Source organism: Pistacia vera, unplaced genomic scaffold (genome assembly GCF_008641045.1).
Source record: "Pistacia vera cultivar Batoury unplaced genomic scaffold, PisVer_v2 Contig464, whole genome shotgun sequence".
Classification (NCBI taxonomy): domain Eukaryota; kingdom Viridiplantae; phylum Streptophyta; class Magnoliopsida; order Sapindales; family Anacardiaceae; genus Pistacia; species Pistacia vera.
Genome location: NW_022196295.1, coordinates 1,060,486 through 1,086,104, shown reverse-complemented (window position 1 = coordinate 1,086,104; position 25,619 = coordinate 1,060,486). Strand labels below are relative to the sequence as shown.

At 32.8% G+C, this 25,619-nt stretch overlaps 4 protein-coding genes and 2 long non-coding RNA genes across 18 annotated transcripts; 3 read left to right on the top strand and 3 right to left on the bottom strand.

Annotated features, from left to right (window-relative positions):
* Positions 1–955: 955 nt before the first annotated feature.
* LOC116145635 lies at positions 956–2,580 on the bottom strand. Its single transcript, XR_004130404.1, has 4 exons — positions 2,435–2,580; positions 2,174–2,266; positions 1,142–1,380; positions 956–1,018 (listed from the first exon to the last, which is right to left on the bottom strand). It is a non-coding gene; the product is annotated as an uncharacterized LOC116145635 (long non-coding RNA).
* Positions 2,581–2,978: 398 nt separating this feature from the next.
* Positions 2,979–5,358, top strand: LOC116145655 (UDP-glycosyltransferase 71B7-like). Its single transcript, XM_031431109.1, is given in 3 exon segments — positions 2,979–3,129; positions 4,549–4,875; positions 4,878–5,358. Coding segments are annotated over 3 exon segments (849 nt in total). The 3' UTR covers positions 5,249–5,358.
* Positions 5,359–6,011: 653 nt separating this feature from the next.
* On the top strand, positions 6,012–6,604 carry LOC116145654 (anthocyanidin 3-O-glucosyltransferase 6-like). Its single transcript, XM_031431108.1, has 2 exons — positions 6,012–6,197; positions 6,350–6,604. The coding sequence occupies exons 1-2, from the start codon at positions 6,012–6,014 to the stop codon at positions 6,602–6,604; spliced, it is 441 nt and encodes a 146-aa protein (XP_031286968.1).
* Positions 6,605–7,462: 858 nt separating this feature from the next.
* LOC116145690 lies at positions 7,463–8,699 on the bottom strand. Its single transcript, XM_031431146.1, has 4 exons — positions 8,355–8,699; positions 8,044–8,200; positions 7,779–7,966; positions 7,463–7,685 (listed from the first exon to the last, which is right to left on the bottom strand). Exons 1-3 carry the CDS (start codon positions 8,544–8,546, stop codon positions 7,896–7,898), a joined length of 420 nt encoding a protein of 139 aa, XP_031287006.1. The 5' UTR covers positions 8,547–8,699; the 3' UTR covers positions 7,463–7,685; positions 7,779–7,895.
* Positions 8,700–8,760: 61 nt separating this feature from the next.
* LOC116145636 (disease resistance protein At4g27190-like) lies at positions 8,761–24,656 on the bottom strand. Of its 13 annotated transcripts, none has more exons than XM_031431095.1 (18): positions 24,189–24,229; positions 23,468–23,576; positions 23,300–23,379; positions 23,188–23,220; positions 22,737–22,845; positions 22,566–22,645; positions 22,454–22,486; positions 22,002–22,110; positions 21,831–21,910; positions 21,719–21,751; positions 21,339–21,440; positions 21,170–21,249; positions 21,058–21,090; positions 20,369–20,440; positions 19,050–19,141; positions 11,255–14,262; positions 9,569–9,872; positions 8,761–8,888 (listed from the first exon to the last, which is right to left on the bottom strand). In XM_031431095.1, exons 16-18 carry the CDS (start codon positions 14,252–14,254, stop codon positions 8,797–8,799), a joined length of 3,396 nt encoding a protein of 1,131 aa, XP_031286955.1. In that variant the 5' UTR covers positions 14,255–14,262; positions 19,050–19,141; positions 20,369–20,440; positions 21,058–21,090; positions 21,170–21,249; positions 21,339–21,440; positions 21,719–21,751; positions 21,831–21,910; positions 22,002–22,110; positions 22,454–22,486; positions 22,566–22,645; positions 22,737–22,845; positions 23,188–23,220; positions 23,300–23,379; positions 23,468–23,576; positions 24,189–24,229; the 3' UTR covers positions 8,761–8,796. The 13 variants fall into 13 exon arrangements, with proteins under 13 accessions (XP_031286955.1, XP_031286942.1, XP_031286954.1 ...); XM_031431082.1 differs by adding an exon at positions 24,323–24,399 and having other exon boundaries at positions 8,797–9,872; positions 24,189–24,194; XM_031431094.1 differs by having other exon boundaries at positions 8,797–9,397.
* Positions 15,836–18,696, top strand: LOC116145637. The gene is made up of 2 exons (XR_004130405.1): positions 15,836–15,961; positions 16,796–18,696. It is a non-coding gene; the product is annotated as an uncharacterized LOC116145637 (long non-coding RNA).
* Positions 24,657–25,619: the final 963 nt, after the last annotated feature.

The window sequence follows — 25,619 nt, the reverse complement described above, 5'->3', positions numbered from 1 at the left end:
GTTGTAACGATGGTGGAGATGGCAAAGCTCCTGGTCCACTGTGACCACCGCCTCTCCATCACCGTCCTCGTCATGCAGCTTCCCTTCGACACCAAAGTACCCGTCTACCTTCATTCACTCTCTCTCTCTCTCTCCACTCAACCCGAACTTCAAAATCATTCAACTCCCAGAAGTCAATCTTTCCCCTTCAAAATCATCTTCTCACTACAACATTCAACATTATGTATTTCTAGCCATGACTTTAATTGTAGCTAAATATATGAATTTGCGTAGCTAAATAGTTTAGCTATAAATGCAATGTTTTATAGCTTATCGTAGCTAGAAGTGGCGTAGCTAAAAGTTAGCCATGTAACTTTTTGCTTACGTAGCTAACCGTTTATATTTTTTGCTATAGATAAGATTAGTATGTAACTAAAAATTTAAATGTTTTTGCCATAACAATAATAAGCTTGTAGCAAAAGCTTTGCCTTTATAGCCATGAAGAATAGTTTGTATAGCTATGTTTGTATTTTGGTTATACAAATATAAATTTATAACTAAAACTTGAAAATTTTTGCTACAAAAATAATATTCATGGCAAATATATTAACTTTTAGCTATGGACATGGTGTGTCAATAGATAAATATTGAAATTACTTGCTATGAATACTTTTAATTTGTAGCTAAATATTATAATTATTTGCAATGGACCAAATTATTTATATCAAAAATTTATAATTTATTGCTTCAATTAAAATTAATTGTAACAAATATTGCTATAATTAACAAATTTAATAATAATTACAAATTTATAACTATATTTTTCTATTACATAGATAATATGATGTCATAAGAAAAATTCTAATATAAAAGATAAAACATTAATACATTTATTTTCAACCAAATAATTGTCTACTCATAAAATCCTTCATCCTAGTAATTTAAAATGTTATCAACTATTTTTTTTTTTTTTTTAACAAAATATAAATGCTTCAATGTCATAGCAACTTTTTCTGACCATTTAAGAGTTTCCACCAACCTGCAATATCAAAGTAAAAAAAAAAATAAGATTAATCATATGCAATAATTGCATACCACTTTATGATTAATATAAAAGAAAAACTAGTCTTCATAGTATATATGCATTTTCAAAATAACTTACTCTTTCATCCAAAGGGATTTGGTTATTTGCTGAAGATTGTTGACCTTGAGTTGTAAGTATCATCATGAACTTCTCTTCCCATCGTCTATTCATCCCCTCCATTTGCTTTTTTACTTCTTCCAATTTCTCATTTGCTTCCCTCATTGCCTCCTCAACTCTACATTTGCTTCCTTCCTAGTTGTTTGTACTTGTTTCATAAGTTGTGCTTCTACTCCCAAAATATTCAGTAGTACTTTTTCCTAGGCCATAAGCACGCAAATATTAATGTTACAACAGCATCATGAATACAGTAGATTAGCAGAAATGTGCTTGCAGAAATAATGGTTCTACAACAAAACTCAACATAAATATACATAAGTGAGCTTGTGTTAGTTTAGGTGTAGAATAAATGTATAGGTTACATATTCTAATGTAAGGAACAGAAAATTGTAGAAAGCAGTGGGAACTAAATAAACCAGTTCCATCTAAAGCTTTTGATAAGACAATCTAGCCAAAGATAAAACTAATTTTATTTATTTAAGCATGTGCACTCAACTTTTCTAAATTCATTGAATTTTTTCTTCATAAGAATTTCAGTCCAGATTTTTCTTGCCAACACAACAAAATAACCATGATAGTTTCCAAAAAATAAATTCAGCGAATAAATTTACCAATGCCTTTGATGCATGGTGTTTCTTCTTTTTTCTTAGAAGAAGCTCCCTATATCATTGCTACAACTTTTTGTAGCATATAACTACTTAATCCCGTATTTTCCACATCAGTACACTTTTATGGTTACACAGGCTAGTTTTCCTATGCATCAGATGAAAATAAACTTTAACATCTATCTAGAAAGATACTTTGAGGAAATGGTCAAAAGTGAAACCTCAAAATTCAATCAACAATTTATAATTATTTAATAAACTTTCCACACAATTTTTATGCAGGATAACAGAAAAAATATTTAACCAACATTGTATGCAATGTAGAAAAAAAAATCCTAAGCACAAAAGAACAACCCGAACTACAACTATCCAGATCAAATTAATATACCTTTCTTTTCAAAGTTTATAGAAGTTGGAAATATGACCTCATAATGTCTTCTCAAATGTCTCCCAAGTTTGATCAACATCTTTGCAATATTCTCTGGTAAGAATAGGAAATAAAAGATCCAATATGATCAAAGCATTACCCCCAAACCAAAAATCAGGGTAAAAAAAACACCGAGAATAGCCTCCTCTTCCCCCTACGGAAAAGATATCAAGAAAAAAAAAAACTATGTTAGACTGGAATGGGTAGTATGAGATGAGATACCATTCTCTCCATCCCCATTCTAGTGATCTATTCTAATCTCAATCTTGTAAGACGAATCCTGGACCATAAGCACGCAAATATCCAGTCGGTGATGAAAATGAATCCATTCTCTTGCGAGTCCTTGCAAAACCTCTAGAGAAGAAAAGAGAAATAGAGTAGTATAATAGTACTTATAAACCCTAAATTAAACTACTCTGAGAAGGGATTGGGTTGGGTCCAACATATGGGCTGCAAATTTGAGCAAGGCCCAACTTATATTGCTTGAATGTGGAATCAATCGAGATGACATTATTATTATTTTATCAATGAGTTAATATATTATGATTTATTTATTTTTATGAATAATTCATCTAATCAAATCCAAATTTTATTTGAATTATTATTAAAAAAAATTAATTCATTGAATAAATAAATTGTTAACAAGTTATTATTACCTCGACCATGAGAAGTGGAATCAATTCTCATAAATGGTGCTAATGTTTAGGGGTGCGCAAATATTTAGGGTAGAACCAGAACCGGAACTGGTTTAATTCCAATTCCAAATATGTCGAAACTAGCACTATGCAGATACGGGTCTGATTCCACCACTCTAAGAATCAGACCTAGACTCGGGAACCAAAAATGGAACCAAGGTCCAAGTACCCAAGGTGGAACCAACGAGTACCTGAGAACCCGAGATGTTGAAGACATTGATGGTAGAGACTTTGATGATGAAGATTTGCTCGTATAGATTATTAAACTGTTTGTTACATTTTTTAATATGTGACATGACGTTTGTTTGAAAGCTTCTAGATTTTTGATGTAGTTTTTATTTTTTAAATGACTATACGACTTGAGTTCAATTCCTTTATTTTACAAATTATGCTTTCAGTTTTATAAAATTTCATGGTTATACAATTCAATTAATTTGCTTTGCATATTAATACTTTGTGAAATGAGGCAAGTTTTGATAAATATATTAATGGTGGTTCGGTTATTTTGATATATGCACGAAGTTTTTAACAAGGTAATTTTGCAATATTTTATATGATTTAATTTGTATCATATCTCCTATAATTTTAACCATATTTTATATGATTTAATTTGTTTTTCTATTTTCTTGCATTTTCTATATATAATTAACAATAAACAAATGCTATCATTCTCAAATATTAATTGTATTATTAAAGCTATCATCATCATCTAAAATATACATACAAGTCCATTCACACAAATATTTAACATTACCAATTTTTATAATATCACATATCTTATACCTAAAATCATATATATTTCATGAAGTGTTAATTTCAAATCATCATAGAAAAGACAAAAACCGTAGAGATCATTTAAAACAAAATTTTATTTTACAAAAGCCCATACTACTCTTAGATCGCTGAATAGTTCTTTTAAGTTAGCTATTAGTTGAAAGTTCTAATTTATTATTGACCTTAACGGTGTGATTAACACTATGTTTGATTATAACTATTTAATTCATAAGTAATAAAAATATAATTACTCATGGGATAAATTAGAATATCTATAGCTACATACCATAAGGATTGTAGCAAATTAATTTTCACATTTTTTGTTTGCTACAAATTCAAATAATTTATAACTAATACACACATACTAGTTGTATTTTTAAACTAGTAGCTAATACTAATACTATAATATTGATACTACCATGAAAATAAAATTTGCATAGCTAAACACCTTAATTAGCTATAAATTTCAATATTTTATAGCTAATGAGCAAATAATAGCTATACAGTTAAACTTGTAGCTAATAATGATACTATATGCCATGTAAATAAAATGTTTATAGCTAAATACATTAATTAGCTACAATGTTTTATCATAGCTATTACATTGTGGCTCAATGACTAGTTATTGCCACAATTTTAATAAGTTAAAGCAAGAGAAAACTATTAGCTTTGAGGGAGGAATTCTTATCACTAAAATTATTTCAATTAGCTATAAATATTGAGTTTGGTAGTTGTAAAGATGTATTTGCTATAATTTTCCTTTCTGTAGCTAATTTTCATAGCTATATGTGTATAATGTTGTAGTGTCTCGTATAAGCTTCATGGATTCGTTCGTCAAAAGCCATTAACCCCTCGTCAAAGAAGCAGTCACTAAGCTAATTCAGACGGAGTCAGCCTTTGGTGGCTCACCTCGACTCGCCGGGTTCGTTCTCGATATGTTCTGTGCGGACATGATTGAAGTTGCGAATGATTTTGGAGTTCCTAGCTACATTTTCTACACCTCCAGTGCAGCTTTTCTTAGTATGCAGTTACACTTGCAAGTTCTTTGTGATGAGCAAAACCAGCCCATCACTGAGTCGAAAGACTCGGTCACTGAGTTGATTGTCCCGAGTCTCGTTAAGCCGTTTCCTGTTAGGAATTTGCCTATCGTGTTCACAGAGAAAGTGTGGACTACTGTTATGTTTCAACAAGCGAGGGGTTTAGAGAAGCAAAGGGCATTATTGTAAATACTTTCAAGGAGTTGGAATCCTATGTGGTCGAGTCTTTCTCTGATGGTAAGTTGAACAACACCCCACCTGTGTATACACCGGGACCCATTTTGAATTTAGAGGGTGATGAGATTGATCGAGGATCAGGTGGATCTATCTCAATAACAGAGATCAAGGAGTGGCTTGATGATCAACCGCCATCATCGATTGTGTTTCTTTGCCCCGGGAGCATGGGAAGCTTCAGTGAGGACCAGGTGAAAGAAATCGCTTGTGCGCTTGAACATTGCGGCCATCTGACGGACGTGCTACCTGAAGGTTTCATTGATCGGACGACTAAGATTGGAAAAGTAATCGAATGAGCAATTTGGATGTTCACAAGAATTGATTCATTCAAAAATTTGTAATTTCATTTTCCCTTTTTATGAGAATCAGCTATAATTGTGAGAATAACAAATGTTACATGGATTGCGGAACTGAGAAAGGCCTTGTTTAATGACCTTATAAGAACTTAAATGTGATAAATGTATAATCCTGCAAAGGGTTGTTCTGTGATGTTGGTGATGGTGGTAGTATAGTGATTCGTGGTGTTGAATATGCTTTTAAGCACTAATTGTTAATATGTGGTTTTGTATTGTGTTGTTGGTGAGGAGTTTGTTTTCATGGGGCACTAATTGTTAATATGTGGTTTTCAGTACTAACAAAGCACTGACATCATTTACAATTATTTATGTATGTAAATCGATAAAAGCTTCATATGAGGAATCATCAATCATCCACACAATCAACAAGAAAGCTCAGCTCGTCTTTATTCCTATACCAGGCATCGGCCACCTCTTCTCGACAGTGGAGCTAACCAAGCTTCTCGTCCACTGCCACCACCACCTCTCCATCACCGTCCTCGTCATGACACTATCTTCTGACTCCAAAGTCAACGCCTACCTCGACTCACTCTCTGCAGCCAACCGCATCAACTTCGTTCATCTTCCTAACGATCACCTTCCACTTCCAGAGTCCAACCCCAGAAAAACGTCAAAGAAGCTGTATCTAAGCTTCCCACTCCGAGTCAGCCTCCGATGACTCACCCAGACACGCCGATTCGTTCTCGACATGTTTTGTATAGTCATGATCGATATTGCTAATGAGCTTGGAGTTCCGAGCTATATCTACTACACATCGAGTGCAGGGTCTCTCGGTTTGATGTTTCATGCGCAAGCTCTTCATGATGATCAGAACATGCAGACTGTTGTGTTGAAAGAGTCGGATGCTGAGTTGGAAGTACCGAGTCTCGTTAACCTAATTCCTTCCAAGGTTTTGCCTTCTACGTACTTCGATAAAGATTGGTCTATGATTCTGTTTGAGCAAGCGAGGCGGTTCTGAAGGTTAAGGGTATTGTTGTAAATTAAACGGAGCTGGAATCCAATATGATAAAGTGTCTATCTAATGGTGAAACCAACATCCAGCCCGTTAGCATTGATCTCGGGTCAGGTGGGTCCACCACAAAATTGGAGATCATGGAGTGGCTTGATGATCAATGGCCATCGTCGGTTGTGTTTCTATGCTTCGGGAGCATGGGAAGCTTCGATGAGGATCAGGTAAAAGAAATTGCATCTAAGGATGAAGAGCATCCGCAGAGTGATGAGAAAAACGAGATGCTGGAAGGATTAGTCATGGAAATGAAAAATGTTGATATAGGGCCACCTGAAGCTCCAATCTAGATGCCATCTCTCAGTTTAATGAAAACTCAGAAGATAATGAAACAAGAGTTTAAAAGTTAATCCATGTGAAAAGTTCAGTGCTTGAATTGAAGCAAATGCAAATTTGTAGAAAAAAAATTCTAACCATTGGATATCATACATGCAGTTTCTATTATTATAAGTTTGCTGATAACTATTGGTGTCCAGGCCACCTTCATCTACAGCTTTGAAAATTTTCTTTTCTTCTGGGGGGTGGATAAGGGATCCGGACCGCTCCTTTGATAAAGCAGTGATCTTGTTGCACACGTATATGAAATCTCCACCACAAAATATAATCTTAATATATTTAAAAATTATTAGAATTTACTCTAATCTGCATAAATAAAAAGTGCTTTTAAAAAAAGCACTTTTTGTTGATTCTAAAGCCTTTTGACGAGTTTAAAAGTATAACAGAAAACCAAGCCTTAAAACTGCCAACGAAACTCACTCATCCATCCATGGCCTCTGTTCCTCTTCTACCACCATCGCCACCACCACCGCCCACCACTTTTCCGCTACCCCTTTCCCTTTCACCGCCGCGTCCCAAACTCAAAACCCCCGCAATCCGTTCCCGCCTGATCAAAATATGCCAGGAAGGCCAAACTCATTTAGCCCGTCAACTGTTCGACATAATTCCCCGCCCAGCTACAAGTGCTTAAATGCAAATGGCAGATATTGATACACATTATGTAAGAGAGCAAGTTGTAGCAAATTTGATAAGAATTTAGTATGTTCCTAGTGAAGTGCAAAATGTTGACATTTTTACAAAACCATTGGTGGCAACTGGCAAGACAGTTTGTGTTCTTAAGAAGTAAACTTATTGTTATACCATCTTCTCTGTATTTGAAAGGGCAAGCAATTAGTGAAGGTAAAGAAGAAGTTACAGCAGTAGTAGAAGATGAGTAATAGAGAATTTGAAGCAGGAGTAAAACGAAGCAGTAGATATTGAAAAGATTGTAGCAGCAGAACAGAAGTACTGAAGAGGTGAAGTACAAAGTTTATAATTACATTTTTTTTGCTTCCCTTCAAACAGAGTGATATTCATTGGATTCAGTGGAGCCAACTGAAAAACCATCAAAAGAAATATAATTATAACAGTAATTTATGTGGAGCCTCTTGAAGCAAATTCAATGTGTAGAATAATAAATTTAATTACCTGATTAGAAATGATGAGCATGTTTCTAAGTTTCAGTGTTATTTTCTTCATTCTGTTGGATGAGAATCGGAATAAAGCTCTTTATTTTTTATGTACCGAGGTAATTCTTCAAAATCATCAAGCACCAGAGATCTGTAGACGTCTCTTATGATTATCATCTTCGCTGCCCATTTCAGATGCCTGCTCTTATGACTATCATCTTCACTGCCCATTCAGATGCCTGCTCTTCATGATTTCACTTCACTTCCGTTCAGGTGCCTGCTCTCATGACTATCATCTTCACTGCCCATTTCAGATGCCTGCTCTTCATGAATTTCATCTTCACTTCCTTTTTCAGGTGCCTGCTCTTGATGATCTTCTTGGCTACCTATTTTGGGTGCCTGCTCTTGATGACTTTCATCGTGGCTTCTTATTTTGGGTGCCTGCAAAGCCAGATATTGGAAGCATCAAATGCGAAGGTAGTCATATTAAGCTTTTTGTGGCATTACAGAAAACATGTATGAAAAGAAGTTCCTTATGTGAAGAATAATGACCAAATCCTTTTGACTTCAAATCTTCAATTAAAAATGGAAGTACCTTTGCTTCCGCATGCACACTTTTATTATCTTCATCCCATGAAAATCTTGTACTTCTCTTTGGACAACGTGTGACATCCAACTCAGTAAGTTTTGGAAATATGAATGATATCCACATGGCAAAAGTTGGTGAGTCTTGGCAAATCTTCCAGGCGCAAACACTGAAGTTGAGGCAACTGGATTTCTTTCTCATCAATCACATCATTATCTCCAAATATTTCTTCTAATTCAGAGTTATCAATTACTTGTAGGTCTTCCAGTTGTTGAAAACCCCGAGCTATGGAGATAGGAAACAATTTTTTAATTTATGGCACTTTTCCACTCTAATCTTTGATAGAGTTTGGAGAAGATTTGCTCCAACTCTTTCACCATCTTAACATCAAGATTTGCTCCAATTCAGAGTTATCGATTACTTGTAGCCTTTCAGTTGTTGAAAACCCGAGCTATGGAGATAGGAAACAGATTTTTAATTTATGGCACTTTTCCACTTCAATATCTGATAGAGTTTGGAGAAGATTTGCTCCAACTTCTTCACCATCTTTAACATCAATGATTTGCTCCAATTCAGAGTTATCGATTACTTGTAGCCTTTCCAGTTGTTGAAAACCCGAGCTATGAGATAGGAAACAGATTTTTAATTTATGGCACTTTTCCACTCTAATAATGATAGAGTTTGGAGAAGATCTGACCCAACTTCTTCACCATCTTTAACATCAATGATTTGCTCCAATTCAGAGTTATCGATTACTTGTAGCCTTTTCAGTTGTTGAAAACCCCGAGCTATGGAGATAGGAAACAGAATTTTTAATTTATGGCACCTTTCCACTTCAATCCATGATAGAGTTTGGAGAAGATTTGCTCCAACTTCTTCACCATCTTTAACATCAATAATTTGCTCCAATTCAGAGTTGTCGATTACTTTTAGGACTTCCAGTTGTTGAAAACCCCGAGCTATGGAGATAAGAAACAGATTTTTTAATTTATGGCACTTTTCCACTCTAATCTTTGATAGAGTTTGGAGAAGATTTGCTCCAACTTCTTCACCATCTTTAACATCAATGATTTGCTCCAATTCAGAGTTATCGATTACTTGTAGCCATGTCAGTTGTTGAAAACCCCGAGCTATGGAGATAGGAAACAGATTTTTTAATTTATGGCACTTTTCCACTTCAATATATAATAGAGTTTGGAGAAGATTTGCTCCAACTTCTTCACCATCTTTAACATCAATGATTTGCTCCAATTCCGCACATTCTCTGATGCATAGTGTTTTCAATTGCAACATATGATTTCGAGCAACAGTTGGTGAGAAGATATGTTTGAGCTTGTTGAAGTGGGTTATTGTTAAAGAGGTCAAATTCTTCAAATTTGAGAATGATAATTCATGTTCTAGTACTCCACAGTCTTCCATGCTTAATTCTTTAATTTTTTTGAAGAAGCCACATCTCAACCCAGAGAAAATTCCATCCCACGATTGACTACTGTAATTACTCATCTTTACAACCTGCAGATTCTGAAACTGCAAAATAATGTTATAAAAAGTATATTAGATAAATTTATGCCAATAGATTATACCGTACTACCAACTACTAAAAAAAAAGTTAGAGAATCTTTTATATATTTTATTTAATTAACTAAAAAATCCAAAAATTCTAAGAGAAGCTGAAAGTAAATTGAACAATAACAAAATAGATTCATTTATAATTTTAAGTGAATGGTCTGATATGCTATTGCTGAATAAGTTTTATTAAACGTGGAAGAATTTTATTCCCATAAAGGGAGTGGTGGTAATTGTTAAACTTAAATTTTAACAATTTTTTAATAATGTCTATAGAATATCTATCCAATTACTACTAACTATTATGATTGAATATTACCAACTCTTCAACAAGGTTATCATGCATAAAATATCTATCCAATTAGTAAAGGCCTAATAGATAAAGATTTAACATACCGCTTCAATAATAATAAAGAAAATGTTATTTTCCCTCCTATAATTTTCTTAATTTAACTCTGTAAATCAGAAAGATAATTTCAATTAACTCAACCTTTGAATACACAATTTCTAGGGAAAACAAATCACTTTGATTTTACCAAAATTTATTAGATCCACATATTTTAACAATTAAGCAAATCTTTTTTTTTTTTTTCTTATAGTAAAATGAAATAATAATAATAATAAAAATTTGTACAGTTTGATCACTAGATTGTAATGTGTCAACTTGCAATAGTATAACTATATCTTGTGTCAATTCGTTATTACATTATTAAATACAAGTAATATATATATAATCAAAACAAAACTTTTACTTTAAAAATTTTTATTTTAAACTTCAAAATTGAACTCTGATTAACAAAAAGTTAATTAGAGTTAAATTTAATTTTATATAAGAGCAAAGTAATTGTATAAATTTAAATTAGTTCTTTTTAAAAAATAAATTAAAATTACTCACAAAGTACAAAAATAAAAATAAAAATAAAAAATAAAAAAGCAATAAAATTATTAGGGCCCTTGAGACTTAACAATCTCTCAGGGGCTGAATAAAATTAATGTCAATTGTAATGAATAATTATATCATAATAATGTATAGCTAAATGATCATTCTAAAGGTCTAATAGATAAAGATTTAACAATTATGATATAATTTTTCATTGTTGATACCTCACTTAAAGTAAAAAAAAACAAATGGTGGTAAAATCTTTTATTTAACCAATAAAACTTTTTTCTTTTCATATTTATCGTAAAGAAACTAAAATAATTTATTGAAATTTATGCATGTTGATTTTTTATTATTTTAATATTGGTCAAATTCAAGCATGTTCGTCCATTTTAGGCAAAAAAAAAAAAAAAAAATGTGATAGTAATTTGTGTTGAGATAAAAATAAAAATTAAAAACATACCTCTTCTAGATCTCCCTCTTTAATTGTCAAATTCGGACATCCTTTCATCTGGAACTCTTCCAAAGTTGGCAGAGTTGAATGATTATTTTTTGGAAAGAATCTAGTAAGCTTTTCAAGGTAGTAAAGCTTTAGCTTTTTTAAATTAGGCAACTTGATGTCCTTTCGTTCCTCTGCAACTTCATTTTCTTCTTTTCCATGAAATACTTGCTTCAACTCTGTTGCACCATATATGTCAAGATCTGTAAGTTGTATAAGACCTGCTGCAACAAACACTGGAAAAACATATTCCAATCTCTTGCAATTTGAAATTTGGAGATCTTCTAATTTCGAAAACATTTTCTCTCCCCTGCCATTATCACCCTCTTCTATCTTGATCAAGAACTCCAAACTCTCACAATCTATTACACGAAGTGATTTCAACTGCCTCAAACTCCGGACAATTGATAAAGTGAAAAGATAAGCCAAGCTTTTGCACCCTCCCACATAAACATCCATAAGACTTCGGAAGTTTACAATATGAATGGACATGGGCCCCTTCCATATACACTGCAATTCTGGTAACAATTCCAACTGTAACTTCGCTAAACTTGGGTGCAACTCAGAATTTTCTTCCACCACTTGCGATGCATCTATCATGCATTTCAAGTCTTCACAATCTGAAACCCAAAGAGTATTCAACTTCTTCAATCCCTTTTGGTCAATGCTTGGGAGGATATTTTGACAACCTGTTACTCGTTCCAAACTAAGATGTTCTACACTATGATATAGTGCTTTAAATAATGCAGTCAATAAGGTTGCATCAATATCAGCAATTTTTAAAGCTTTTGATGATTCTAAATATCCATGAATACTTTTGTTCACATGAATTTGATACCTTGAAAGTTTGGAAAAAGCAAAGTCTTTTGGAAGGCATTTTGAATTTATTTTCAAATACAGAACAGCCAAGCGAGGTAGATCATTTACCTCTGAAAGTCTAGCATTGCCTGTTTCAATACTCCTCTCTTCAACCTGCCTTTCTTCAAAGATGTCCTCAATGTATAATTCTTCTAATTGAGAAAAGCTTCGTATCAAATTGGATGGTATTCTTTTTAGCTGATTACACCCACGTAAATCCAACATTCTTAGTTCTTTGAGTCCACTCAATTCTATTGGTAATTCTTCAAAACGAGAACCTCTAAAGCTAAGAATCTCAAGTTTGTTCAGCTTGGCAAGGAAAGAAATGTCCCTCAATTCACAATCAGACAACTCCAGAGTCTTGACATTTGTCAAGAATTGAAGTGATTTCAATGAAAGGTCTGCATATCTTAAACTTACAACTTCTAGTGCCTTCATCTCTTGGAAACATTCATCTGAAACTTTCAACTGCTTGGAAAAGGAAAACCGTTGTTTTTCACCACCCAATAGCAATATTTTAAGCTTAGGACATACCAGTCTAACAGAGAGCTCTTTTAGTTTGTTTTCCAACAAGGAGATTGCTGTATATTGTTTCCAGCCTTTCTCCCTTGACAACTGTGTCAAATCCCTGCCAATTTTGCTCATGAATACATTCTCCCCCTCTGATGTTATCCATAGACAAACATCACGAAATATATCATGCATTCTCACAAATTCTTTTTCATAAGCATCTAATAGCAAACCCAAATCCTTCAAGGTTTTAACCATTGAACATAGGCCCCTCCTTGCTTCTTCAATGGATGAAACACCTTTATATAAATCTAACCCCACTCCTATTCTAACCAAATCCTCCAAAGGAATTTTAAAATCCTCAGGAAACAGTGAACACATCAAAAAACAGAATTTAATTTCATCGGTTTTCAAGTAATCATAACTCAACTTAAGAATGGCATAGACACCGCTTTGTGTACTATTAACATGACTTATATCCTCCAATTTTGATTTTTTTACTTTTTCACACACAAATTCCCATGTTTCAGTATCCTTCTTTCCTCTCAAGTGACTTCCAATGGTTACAAGTGCTAAAGGCAAACCACCACATTCTTTAGCAATTTTAGTAGCCCAAGTATTCAAGTTGACAGAGTCATCATCTATACCTGCTTGCCTTTTGAGTAAAGTCACTCCTTCGTCTTCCTCTAAAACATTTAGAGGAATTAACGATTGATACTCCTTATAAGTGTATACGTTTCTGTAGCGGGTTGTCAGGAGAATTTTGCAACCTTTGCTCAATGGAACACCTATTTTTTCCTTGAAATTGAATTCTTCCCAAATATCATCCAGGATTATAAGGTTATTATTAGAGTCTGAAAATCTTGAAAGCAATCTCTCAGCTCTTCCCGCTTCAGTTTTCTCCGTAAGGTCCAAATTTAGGAGTTCAGCCAGATTAGCTTGAATATTTATGAAGTTTGGAGTTTGGGATACAGTAGCCATCACAACCTCCTTAAAGATGCCCTCTTCTTTGACCTTTTTACTCACTGCTTTTGCTAAAGTTGTTTTACCCACACCGCCCATCCCATACAATATAACCATATGGATGCCATCATTTTTAAGTGCCTCCATAATCTTATCAAAAGCATCCGTGGTAGGCCGGAAAGAGTCAAAATCTTCAGGTACTGAAGGTTCACCTGATAGAGGTGCAAGATTGCCCACTCTATCAAATAGGCCTCCATCTACAGATACCTTCTTCAACCGAATGCTGGTCTTTGTTGCTTTCCTCCCCAACTGATGTCGAGAGACCCAATTAGGACACCACCCATTAAGACAAGTCTTGTTAACTTCTATTTTTCCTTTCAACTTCTCAACTTCTCCCATGATTTTTCTCGAATCAGACAACCAATCTTGTACAGTTGCCTTAATTCTTTCATCATTTCTTTCTGCAGCTTCGATTTCTTTCTCCACATCATCTTTTTTCGATTTCAAGTTTCGTTCTGCTTCCAAAAGATTTTCAACAATTTTGTTGAAATGAAATAAATAACGAGTTTGGTTTATGGAAGGCTCCACCAAGTATTCTCCAACCTTTGATACAATAGCAGTTACAATCTCCATCAATATATCTGTTATCAAATAGAAACTATATCAGTATAAAATAAGCAAACAAAAATTCATCAGTAAGTGTAAAATGCAATTATAGAGAGATGAATTCTTAAAATCAATCTGTCTAAAACAGTTCAAATAACATCTGTTTTAGTTTTTGAAAATCATATGATGCTACTACTGATCTTACACTTTTTCTTTGTAACATTGAAACATGTAACATAATTGTGATCAGTGAACAGGTAAACTTCTAATGTTTCATGATTATTTGTTTGTTGCTACTATTGCTTTATTTGTTTGCTGTAGAAAAGAAAATGTATCATAAAAATGTTGTGAGACGTCCTAGACATTATAAATCTGTGTTGAATCGTAGACAGAAACGCGGTAATAGAAATTGAGGGACTGGTGGTCTGAAGAACTGTATGGGAAGGTGTGGAGGTAATTTCTCTAGCACATCCAGTAGCTAGGCCTAGGGCCAGTGGGAGGCAAGGGAAATTTAATGGCTAATAGTAGTGCAATAGAGCCTCTAGAGGGAACAGAAGATGTTGTGTGACAGTGTGGCAGGTACCATGATCGGGGTGCAACTTCAGTCTGTTGTCAATGCAGACCATTTGGATATATTAAGAGAGAGTGCCCCAAATTGTCTCAAAGTGGAAGCGTATTTCAGAGGGCTGTCCAGTAGGGCGATTAGGGAGGGAGTAGTCGTTTTAAGGGACAACAGAGGTCCCAACCTAAAGAAGGGTCTACGTCATGGCAACAGAGGAAGGCAGAGAGAATTAAAACAGCCTTGTATTTAGAACCGAGTATACACCATGACCCAACAAGAGGCCCAGACCATACCAAAGGAGGTAACGTTTTAGAAAGTCAGGAATGCCAAAGTCAATGTTTTGTAGAAAGCACTGAGTAACTCCATCCTGTCTAATTTCAGCGGTGACTATTAGGAAGTATTTTTGGAAGGGATGTCAGGTGCAACTGCCTTTTGTGGTGGATACACGAGTGGATGGATATAGATTGGAAGGTATTTCAATGGTGAGGAAATTGGAAAGTTTAACTGCAAGATGTGGTGGCCATGTGTTAAAGAAAGATTATAGGGTTTGGCTCCAGATATTCGTTATGCCAACTAAATGAAGCGAACATCAGAGTGGCACAACGGAAGCGAGTGACCCTATAACCTACAATCCCTAAGACCGTCCCTTGGATAGAAATTCAATGGAGTGATCATACGGAAGAGGGAACAACTTGAGAGAGTATGAGAAGGATATATCTGCACTGTATCCGGAGTTGTTCTAATCAGGTGTTCAAATTTCAAAGATGAAATTTCTTTAAGGGGGGAAGGTTGTAATATCCCATATTTTATGGATTATTTATAAAATTTATTTTGTTGTCTCGGGGAAAAAAATGTGAGTTTCTAAATTTTTTTGGGGGGCATTTTGCAAGAAAAGCTGATGTGGTAGGGTCATGAAAGAATAAGAGAATCACTGGGGTATTTTCACAATTTTAGAAAATTGTTTTATATATATGTGGGCTGTTCTGTTCACCCAAATTGAGAATACTCGAGAAGAAAGAAAAGAGAGGAGAGGAGGAAGAAAACAAGGGAGAGATGGAACCGAGAAGAGAGAGAGAGAAGAGTAGAGAGCGATGAAGGTTGCTGGAAAATTGGCCGTCGGCGGGCAAACTCCGGTTATGGGAAGGAGTAGAGGAGGATTAAGCATGTGGGAGGTGAGTAAAGCTTGAGATTTCCCTCTTTGATGATTATTGATTAATTTGATTTGTGTTGTTTATGATTGAATAAAATTGTATGAGATTAAACTGAAAAGGTAAGATTAATTACAATAATGTTATGTGGATGTGGATAGAATACATATGTGATTCCTAAGCAAAAAATTGGTTAAAGATGTGTTTTTTGATATAAGGGTTACTGTGCAAAAACTGACTATCTGGAATTCCGAAAATCGTTTACATGTTTTGGGTTTTTGAATGAAGCTGAATTTTGGATATGTTGTTGTAGACTTCTTGAGGAGTGTTTAGAAATTTGTTTCACTCAAAACCTCGAAGTATTGGATTTCTATGGATTTTTTAAGTTTGCCCTGCAATTCTGGAATTTGGGTTTCCGACAGAACGAGTATTTTAGTAAATGATTTGATGCATCTATTCTTATCTAAATTTGATGATTTTAAATTCGGGTGAATCCTGTGGGTGTCTAGTTTAATTCTGGAGATTTTCATAAGGTTTCGATTAAAAGTCAAATTGTTATAAATTTTACAAGTCAGTAACCTAAATTCTGGAAGCAGTTGGCTGTTTTGAAAATGTTGAAAGAAAATTCTTTTTTAAATGGTTATTGACTCTAGAATGGCTTGGATAATTTACTGGAACCTCATATGTGTATCTTGAATGCCCCATTAAAATTATGGCTTAAATTGATGAATGAAATTTTTATGAAAAATCCTGGAGTGATCAGTGTTTGGTTATGAGACAGTTTTTGTTAAACGATGTTAAGTTAATCTTTTGGTGTTTTAGATGTCCAATGAATATAATTTTGAAGTGTTACCATAGGGAGATCTTTGCATGGAGAGGTCATTGGATTTCGGATAAAGGAAGACAAGCGCAGACATCGTTAGAGGATTCCAATCCTTTCTTTGGATCAAGAATTTAGCTTCAAAAGGTGAGTGGATAAACCAAAATTTCCTTGCTAAAAGTCTGATTTTCTGTTGTATGTAATGCGTGGAAGCTTATTGTGGTGTGATGTGTGTTTTGGTGATGAAAAAAAAAAATGCAGTCTTGCTTGGTGGGTACTTTAGTAGACTTGAATATTTTATGTTTGTAACTTAATGATGAATTTATGTGTTTATATATTTTGGATACTGAATAATGAGCTTGATTTTGAATTGATTGTGATTGGAAACAAATCCAGCCAATTGGTGGGACTGGTTTGCTTGATTTACAATTGGGAGTGTTAGATATTAAATGAAAATGGTATGGATTGCTTTAGGAGGTTGTGGATTATGTTGATGAATTGGCTTGGCCCAAATTTAAGAAGTTGTGAGTAATGGGTGTTTTGGGTTGGCTTTATAATTGTGAAATATTGGGTTTATTTATATTTGGGGGGCATAAGGCCCAAATTTCTTGGCTTTGGGTTAGTATTTGATTGTAATTGGTGGAAGGATTCCCAAGGGGGCAAATTGTCAGTTTTGCGATTATTGGAGTACAGGCAGGGGGCTAATTGTAATGTTTGAAACCTTTGGGACAAATAAGGGACAAATATGAGGCGTAAATTGATATTTTATAACTTAGTATACTTCGGAATATTATACTCGTATTTACATGATGGTTTTTATTAAGAAATATGTGCCACCCGTATTCAAACACTTGCATGAAGGCCTGTAATATTATTAAAGGTTGGGAAGTTCGAAGGTGGGATTGTGGAAGTGTTATGCTGACCGTAACCGCCTTTGTAGTACCGTCCCCCTCCAGACATCAGCTAGTATTTATATTTGGCCTCATGCGCGCAATGAGATGGTCCGTACTACCGCATTGTGATAGCATCCTCTCGGGACAGTACGAACACCTGATGAGCTCCAAGCGAGATTACAATATTCAAGTTTGGCCAGAGTGGGATTATGACACCCAATGGGTATTGGCTTGGGTGGGATTATGACACCCATTGGGTATTGGCTTGGGTGGGATTTGATGAGACTATTGGGCGGGTATTGGCTTGAGTGGGATATGATTAGCCTCATGCGCGTATTGAGATGGCCCGTACTTCCAAACAATGACGATCTATACCATCCTATCGAGACAGGTCGGGTGCCTGACAAGCTCCAAGTGGGATTGCACCCCGAGGATAGACCTTGGGAGAGATTTGATCGATTACACTGGGCGGGTATTAGCCTAGTTGAGCAGCTAGTTGGTTGTCTATATTAGGGACCTTGGGTACTAGTGTGGTAGTGGTGGTGGTGGTTGCATTAACTGAATGAGTGGAACTTGTGAACATCTAGTGGGTATAGGCTGGGATGAAATTTATGAATATCCAGCAGGTATAGATTTGGTGGAAATTGTGGACACTTGGTGGGCATTGGCGTGAGCAAGAGTGGGTTTCGTGTCAGGAAATGTTTGCTCAACTTTGATGATGGTGTATCGATTTTCGTGAAAATAATATGATTATCCATGGTAATTGGAAAGTTTGTACAAGGATGCGAATTACTTTGCTGGGCATGAGTGGATACGAATCAAGGAAATTATATAAGGAAAGTGTGGTTTCGTTAAGGGAATAGTTACGTGTTACGTGAAATGCAAGTTTTGCTTTTTCAGGTTTAAGGTTGAAAGTTATTTTCATTTATAAATTGCATTTGGTTGGCTGACAGACATATGTTCATTAGCATGATGTTTATACACATTAGAAGCACTCTAATACATTTGTTCTATAAACCATTTTCTAAGATTTACATTTTCATAACTATGTTTTGTGTTACACTATTGTCATTAAAGTTTTTATGAATGGAATTGGTAAATTGTTTTTGAAAAAAAAAAATCACCCTCCTCTTGGGATCTTGAGTCCCTCGGAGTGCCTGGATTCGACGGGATAGGGAATACCCGGGAGGGGGTGTGACAATAAATCCTTGTGAGTACGTTTTGATTAATTTTGCCCTTTTGGAATAGATTAATGCTAGGTAATTAGCATAAAAAATCTCATCATATTCAACGAGTGAAATATTGTGTTATTTAGATAAGATAAACAAATAATTAGCCATGTTACTTTTTTCTATGCTATATAAAATTTAAAAAATAAAAAAACAGAGAATTTATATACCTTGCTTAAAAACCAATGATATTTTTGTGAAATGTCAAGCTTTGAGTAACTACCAACAAACCAGATGCACCTGGTTTTGACTAGACCTTTATCTGAAAGCGGTAAGACAAGAAAATAAATAAGATGTGAAGTAATTAAATATAAATTAATGTTAAAAGAGGAAAAACTATGAAGCATTGTTTATCATTCCTTTAAATAATTTAATTATGAACAAAAAAGGGAAAACTTTTTTTATTATTTTGTTCCTATTTAATAATAAACAAAGTCAGTTCAAACTAGAGTATGTATTTCATTGTAAGTATTAGTGAATATTCTTGAAGTCCCTTGGTTAATGTTTGCTCAATTACCACCCCAAGTCACATCTAACCTCACTAATATTAAAATTTTTATTTCTAAATAACATAAGATATATATACATATACAGTTAAACCTTAATAAATTACTATCATTGGGACTATAAAAATTTATTAACAAATCAATATATTAAGCAATCGTATAAATTAATAAATTATTAATTCATTGAGGCATTCTTTATTTTCTTTTTCCAAAACATTGAACCTAATGCATTACATATTGTGTATAGTTAATGTGATGTATGGAATAGCTCATAGTTAATGCACTTAAAGCAACAATCACATTGCATAATTTTCTCTTGCAATACGAGAACATTACACTAGTGGTTCTTAACGCACTTAAAAAAGTTAGAGATGAAATCTAAGAAGACATCAATTTTAAGAGGAAACAAATAACATTGGACTCATTTTATAAAAGGCCTCCTAATCGAGTCATGCCTATATATAATTTTTATGTATAGGGAGATTATTAGTTTATATATCAAGTGGTGATTGTGTGTTTGTGTGTGTGTTTTTTTTTTTTAATGTATTATCTAATAAATTTAGCAAATTATTAATTTATCACATTGGTCCTAAGTCAGGACCGGTCAAAAGTATTATTTAATTGAAGTTACTAATTTATCGAGTATTAATTTATCGAGGTTTAACTGTATTTTTTAACTTACACAAAGTGAGCTATGGCTCAAGAGGTCCACCTTCAGTTAAGACATTTTCTTTTAATTTTAAGATTAAAATATTAAACTATATGATAAATTTTGGTTTCATGAGGATGCTCTAAAGCAGAAGTTTTAAATTAGGTTTACTCCGTTAAGCTACATCTATGGAGATTTCCTTATTATATTTTCGAAAGGTTTTCATTTTCATTCATAGTGTAAATATTCAACATAGAAACATAATTTATTGAAGAATATTTAATTATTATAATAAATGTCAAAAGCACAAAAGAAAAAAGGACATTTCTTGTACCTTTTTTCCATTAAGAGATATCTTGACACGATAGAAAACTACACACTGTGAGAGAATGCTATGACTTGTATTCTGCAAGTGAAACAATAAAAATAAATAGCTAAACAATAAATGACGAATTTTAAATATTTTATATAATCATATTCGATCAAACTAGAAGATATTATCCTCTTCATAGGGTTAGTAGCTCACAAACCCGAGTAAAATATCCTAACAATGTCTACTAATTAGTCAAATATCATAAATTATTAAGAGTTACAAGCTAAAACTAGGAGACAACAAAGTCAACAGGTACCTCATCTTCTCAAACTATATAAGTTGTTATACCTCTTATCTTACATTTTAATGAAAATCATTTTTCTAGAAACCTCAGCTCGCAAGTTTTTTCTCTATTCTTAGCATAAACTGACTTAAATTATGCAAATGTAATAAGAAAACGAAATTTCAACCCTATCTTTGGAATAATAGAGACAACCTATATGCAATATTATTCTAAACAAAAAAATTTGTCTATTTTAACCCATGTGGAAAACTAATTTAGACATGTGGCCACTGACCACACATTCTAAATAAACTTCAGCCAAGCTAATGAAGTTCAAAACATTAATTTTTGTAGTCTTTCTTTAACTTTTTAATGAAATAATTTATAGTGGTATAATAATGAAGTTTAAAGATTATAAGTATCATACCCAACTGTGATGATGCTATTTGAGCTTGAGAATCTGCGGTCACAATTCACAAAGTTTAGTTTTATGAACTAGGATATATATCTAAAGCCAGTATAAAGTTTGTGACTGATACCTTCTAGGTAAGAGAATCTGAAGTAAAATTCCACACTCAGAATGAAGTGTATTTGAGATCTTTGATTAGATCCTTGCAAACTTTAAGTTCATAAAGATGTTAGCAAGTAAATAATAGCAAAAAAAAACCAAGTAAAACCAAAAGAGAAGCTGAAGTTGAAACATTATACCGATTGGCGTTCTCCTCGAAATGAAACTTCTCTGGTATCTGTAAATCTTTGCACAATCTGCTTTTATCAATGGATGACCCACAATATCTCCAATAACTTAACCTATGAAATGAGAAAAAGATAACAAGTTAATCTTAGAAATGAATAAAGATAATAAAGAAAACAAGCATTCAATTTTATGGGGTATTTACATTTTTTAAGGAGATTAAACAAGAAATTAAAATGAAATTGCCAACCCAAATTCTTGACGGGTAGTAATTAGTCCAAAGTTGAAATAATGAAGTTCAAAACAAATTAATTTTTGTAGTCTTTCTTTAACTTTTTAATGAAATAATTTGTAGTGGTATAATAATGAAGTTTAAAGATGATAAGTATCATACCCAACTGTGATGATGTTATTTGAGCTTGAGAATCTGTAGTCACAATTCACAAAGTTTAGCTTTATGAACTAGGATATATATCTAAAGTCAATATAAAGTTTGTGATTGATACCTTCTAGGTAAGAGAATCTGAAGTAAAATTTCACAGTCAGAATGAAGTGTATTTGAGATCTTCGATCAGATCCTTGCAAACTTTAGGTTCATAAAGACGTTAGCAAGTAAATAATAACAAAAAAAAACCCCAAGTAAAACCAGAAGAGAAGCTGAAGTTGAAACATCATACCGATTGGTGTTCTCCTTGAAATGAAACTTCTCTGGTATCTGTAAATCTTTGCACAATCACCTCTCTGCTTTTATCAATGGATGACCCACAATGTCTCCAATAACTTGACCTATCAAATGAGAAAAAAGATAATTAAGTAAAATATAAGTAACTGTATTATGGAGCCACAAAAGCATTAATAACAAAATAAGTAAAACAAGTTAATCTTAGAGATGAATAAAGATAATAAAGAAAACAAGCATTCAATTTTATGGGGTATTTACATTTTTTAAGGAGATTAAACAAGATATTAAAATGAAATTGCCAACCCAAATTCTTGACGTGTAGTAATTAGTCCAAAGTTGAAATAATGAAGTTCAAAACAAATTAATTTTTGTAGTCTTTCTTTAACTTTTTAATGAAATAATTTGTAGTGGTATAATAATGAAGTTTAAAGATGATAAGTATCATACCCAACTGTGATGATGTTATTTGAGCTTGAGAATCTGCAGTCACAATTCACAAAGTTTAGCTTTATGAACTAAGATATATATCTAAAGTCAGTATAAAGTTTGTGATTGATACCTTCTAGGTAAGAGAATCTGAAGTAAAATTTCACAGTTAGAATGAAGTGTATTTGAGATCTTCGATCAGATCCTTGCAAACTTTAGGTTCATAAAGACGTTAGCAAGTAAATAATAACAAAAAAAAAAACCAAGTAAAACCAGAAGAGAAGCTGAAGTTGAAACATCATACTGATTGGTGTTCTCCTTGAAATGAAACTTCTCTGGTATCTGTAAATCTTTGCACAATCACCTCTCTGCTTTTATCAATGGATGACCCACAATGTCTCCAATAACTTGACCTATCAAATGAGAAAAAGATAATTAAGTAAAATACAAGTAACTGTATTATGGAGCCACAAAAGCATTAATAACAAAATAAGTAAAACAAGTTAATCTTGAAAATGAATAAAGATAATAAAGAAAACAAACATTCAATTTTATGGGGTATTTACATTTTTTAAGGAGATTAAACAAGAAATTAAAATGAAATTGCCAACCCAAATTCCTGACGGGTAGTAATTAGTCTAAAGTTGAAATAATGAAGTTCAAAACAAATTAATTTTTGTAATCTTTCTTTAACTTTTTAATGAATTAATTTTTAGTGGTATAACAATGAAGTTTAAAGATGATAAGTATCATACCCAATTGTGATGATGCTATTTGAGCTTGAGAATCTGCGGTCACAATTCACAAAGTTTAGCTTTATGAACTAGGATATATATCTAAAGTCAGTATAAAGTTTGTGACTGATACCTTCTAGGTAAGAGAATCTGCAGTAAAATTCCACACTTAGAATGAAGTGTATTTGAGATCTTCGATCAGATCCTTGCAAACTTTAAGTTTATAAAGACGTTAGTAAGTAAATAATAACAAAAAAAACCAAGTAAAACCAGAAGAAAAGCTGAAGTTGAAACATCATACTGATTGGTGTTCTCCTTGAAATGAAACTTCTCTGGTATCTGTAAATCTTTGCACAATCACCTCTTTGCTTTTATCAATGGATGACCCACAATGTCTCCAATAACTTAACCTATCAAATGAGAAAAATACAATTAAGTAAAATATAAATAACTGTATTATGGAGCCACAAAAGCATTAATAACAAAATAAGTAAAACAAGTTAATCTTGGAAATGAATAAAGATAATAAAGAAAACAAGCATTCAATTTTATGGGGTATTTACATTTTTTAAGGAGATTAAACAAGAAATTAAAATGAAATTGCCAACCCAAACTCTTGACTGGTAGTAATTAGTCTAAAATTGAAATAATGAAGTTCAAAACAAATTAATTTTTGTAGTCTTTCTTTAACTTTTTAATGAAATAATTTGTAATAGTATAATAATGAAGTTTAAAGATGATAAATATTATACCCAATTATGATGATGCTATTTGAGCTTGAGAATCTACGATCACAATTCGTAAAGTCCAGCTTTATGAAGTAGGATATATATCTAAAGTTGGTATAAAAGTTTGTGATTGATACCTTTTAGGTAAGAGAATTTGAAGTAAAATTCCACACTCAGAATGAATTGTATCTCAGATCTTGTCTGTTTTAGTTGGAAAAAAAGCAAATTGAATGAAATTATTCAAAGTAGAAGACCAATAATTTTGATTAAAACCAAAAAAGGGCAGGAAATTACCTTCTTCTATAAGCCAATATAATTCACCATCACTAAGGAGACTTCAGTTGATTTGATTAGAGCTCACAGATATGAATTAGTACATCAAAACCAACTAAAAGCAGAAAATAATAAATAATTATATAGAAACTGACCTTGTATATGTCTTCGATCAGATTCTTGCAAGTAAATAATAACAAAGAAGAAGTTAATTAATTGAATCAACTAAAATAAAAAAAGAAGCTGAAGTTGAAATATCATACCGATTGATGTTCTTGCAAGTAAATAATAATAAAGAAGAAGTTAATTAATTGAATCAACTAAAAACACAAGAAAAGCTAAAGTTGGAATATCATACTTATTGGTGTTCTCTTGGAAATGAAACTCCTTTTGATATTTGTAAATCTTTGCACATAAAACTGAGTTGAGAGAGAAAATGTAATTTGGAAATTAATGTATTCTAACAAATATGCGTGAAACTGCTTTTATCATTGGACGATATGATTCAAAGACGGAGGTGGAGACATAGGGGGACGGCAATGAACTTTTTTCTGACAAAAGAAAAAGAAGAAGACAAACAACTTTATAATTTCAATGGCCCACCATGTTTGCCATTACCTTGCTGGATTAAAGAGACGACAAATGTAAGGAGCTGCCAAGAAACTACAACATTTTATATTTGAAGTGTTCAATGTGCGAAAGGGTCAAGGTCTTGAGATATTGTATTTTCTTTTTAATTATTAAATTTTATGAATATTGATAGCGTGTTCAAGGATAAAAGTTTACTTATTATATATTATGAAAATTCATAATCTATTAGAATTATTTCCTTTTTTCAATAACTAACTGTAGTAGGTTATTTACTATATAATATTCAACATTATTAATTCTCATAAACAATTTTAAAATTTTAATTTCTCAATACTTAATCTTCTTAGTCAAGAACAAAAATGGTTAAGAGATATTGTCTTTTAAAAATATTGTTTAACGTTATTTAACATGGTCTAACATATTTTAATTAGACTGTTAAATACTGTATCATTAAATCTAATTTGATTTGGTATAATCTAGCGTTATATGTTAATAAATAAAATTTTTATTGTTTCTTAATTTTATAATTACATATATCCTGTAAATAAAAGTTCTGACATTAGAGAAATTAGAATTAATAAAATAATTATATGGATACAAATCATTATTTAATGTCATAAGTTAGGAAAATAAATCTCTCTTTTGTTAAAAAAAAAAAAAAGAAGAAAAAAAACTTAATTATTTTGGGTGGATTTATTAGAGATAAATTTGAGTATAAATAATAATTAAAGGTCATAAAATAACATCTTAATTAATAAAAATATTTAATTTTTCGTATATAAATAATTAAATATTTTATAAAATCGTTTATGGCGCCCTAGGCAATTGCTTGACTTGCCCAGGCCCTTAGGTAACTCCGAT

Bases quoted from the DNA above. Each gene is read 5' to 3' on its own strand.
- LOC116145690 (XM_031431146.1), bottom strand. From the start codon at position 8,546: ATGAGAAAGAAATCCAGTTGCCTCAACTTCAGTGTTTGCGCCTGGAAG. The intron at 8,201-8,354 runs GTACTTCCATTT...CTGGCTTTGCAG, and splicing joins GTGTGCATGCGGAAGCAAAG to GCACCCAAAATAAGAAGCCA. The intron at 7,967-8,043 runs AGAGCAGGCACC...GATGATAGTCAT, and splicing joins CAGTGAAGATGATAGTCATG to AAGAGCAGGCATCTGAAATG.
- LOC116145636 (XM_031431086.1), bottom strand. From the start codon at position 14,254: ATGGAGATTGTAACTGCTATTGTATCAAAGGTTGGAGAATACTTGGTG. The intron at 9,873-11,254 runs GTATGTTTTTAA...ATTATTTTGCAG, and splicing joins AAGAGGGAGATCTAGAAGAG to TTTCAGAATCTGCAGGTTGT.
- LOC116145654 (XM_031431108.1), top strand. From the start codon at position 6,012: ATGATCGATATTGCTAATGAGCTTGGAGTTCCGAGCTATATCTACTAC. The intron at 6,198-6,349 runs GTTTTGCCTTCT...ACCAACATCCAG, and splicing joins TTAACCTAATTCCTTCCAAG to CCCGTTAGCATTGATCTCGG.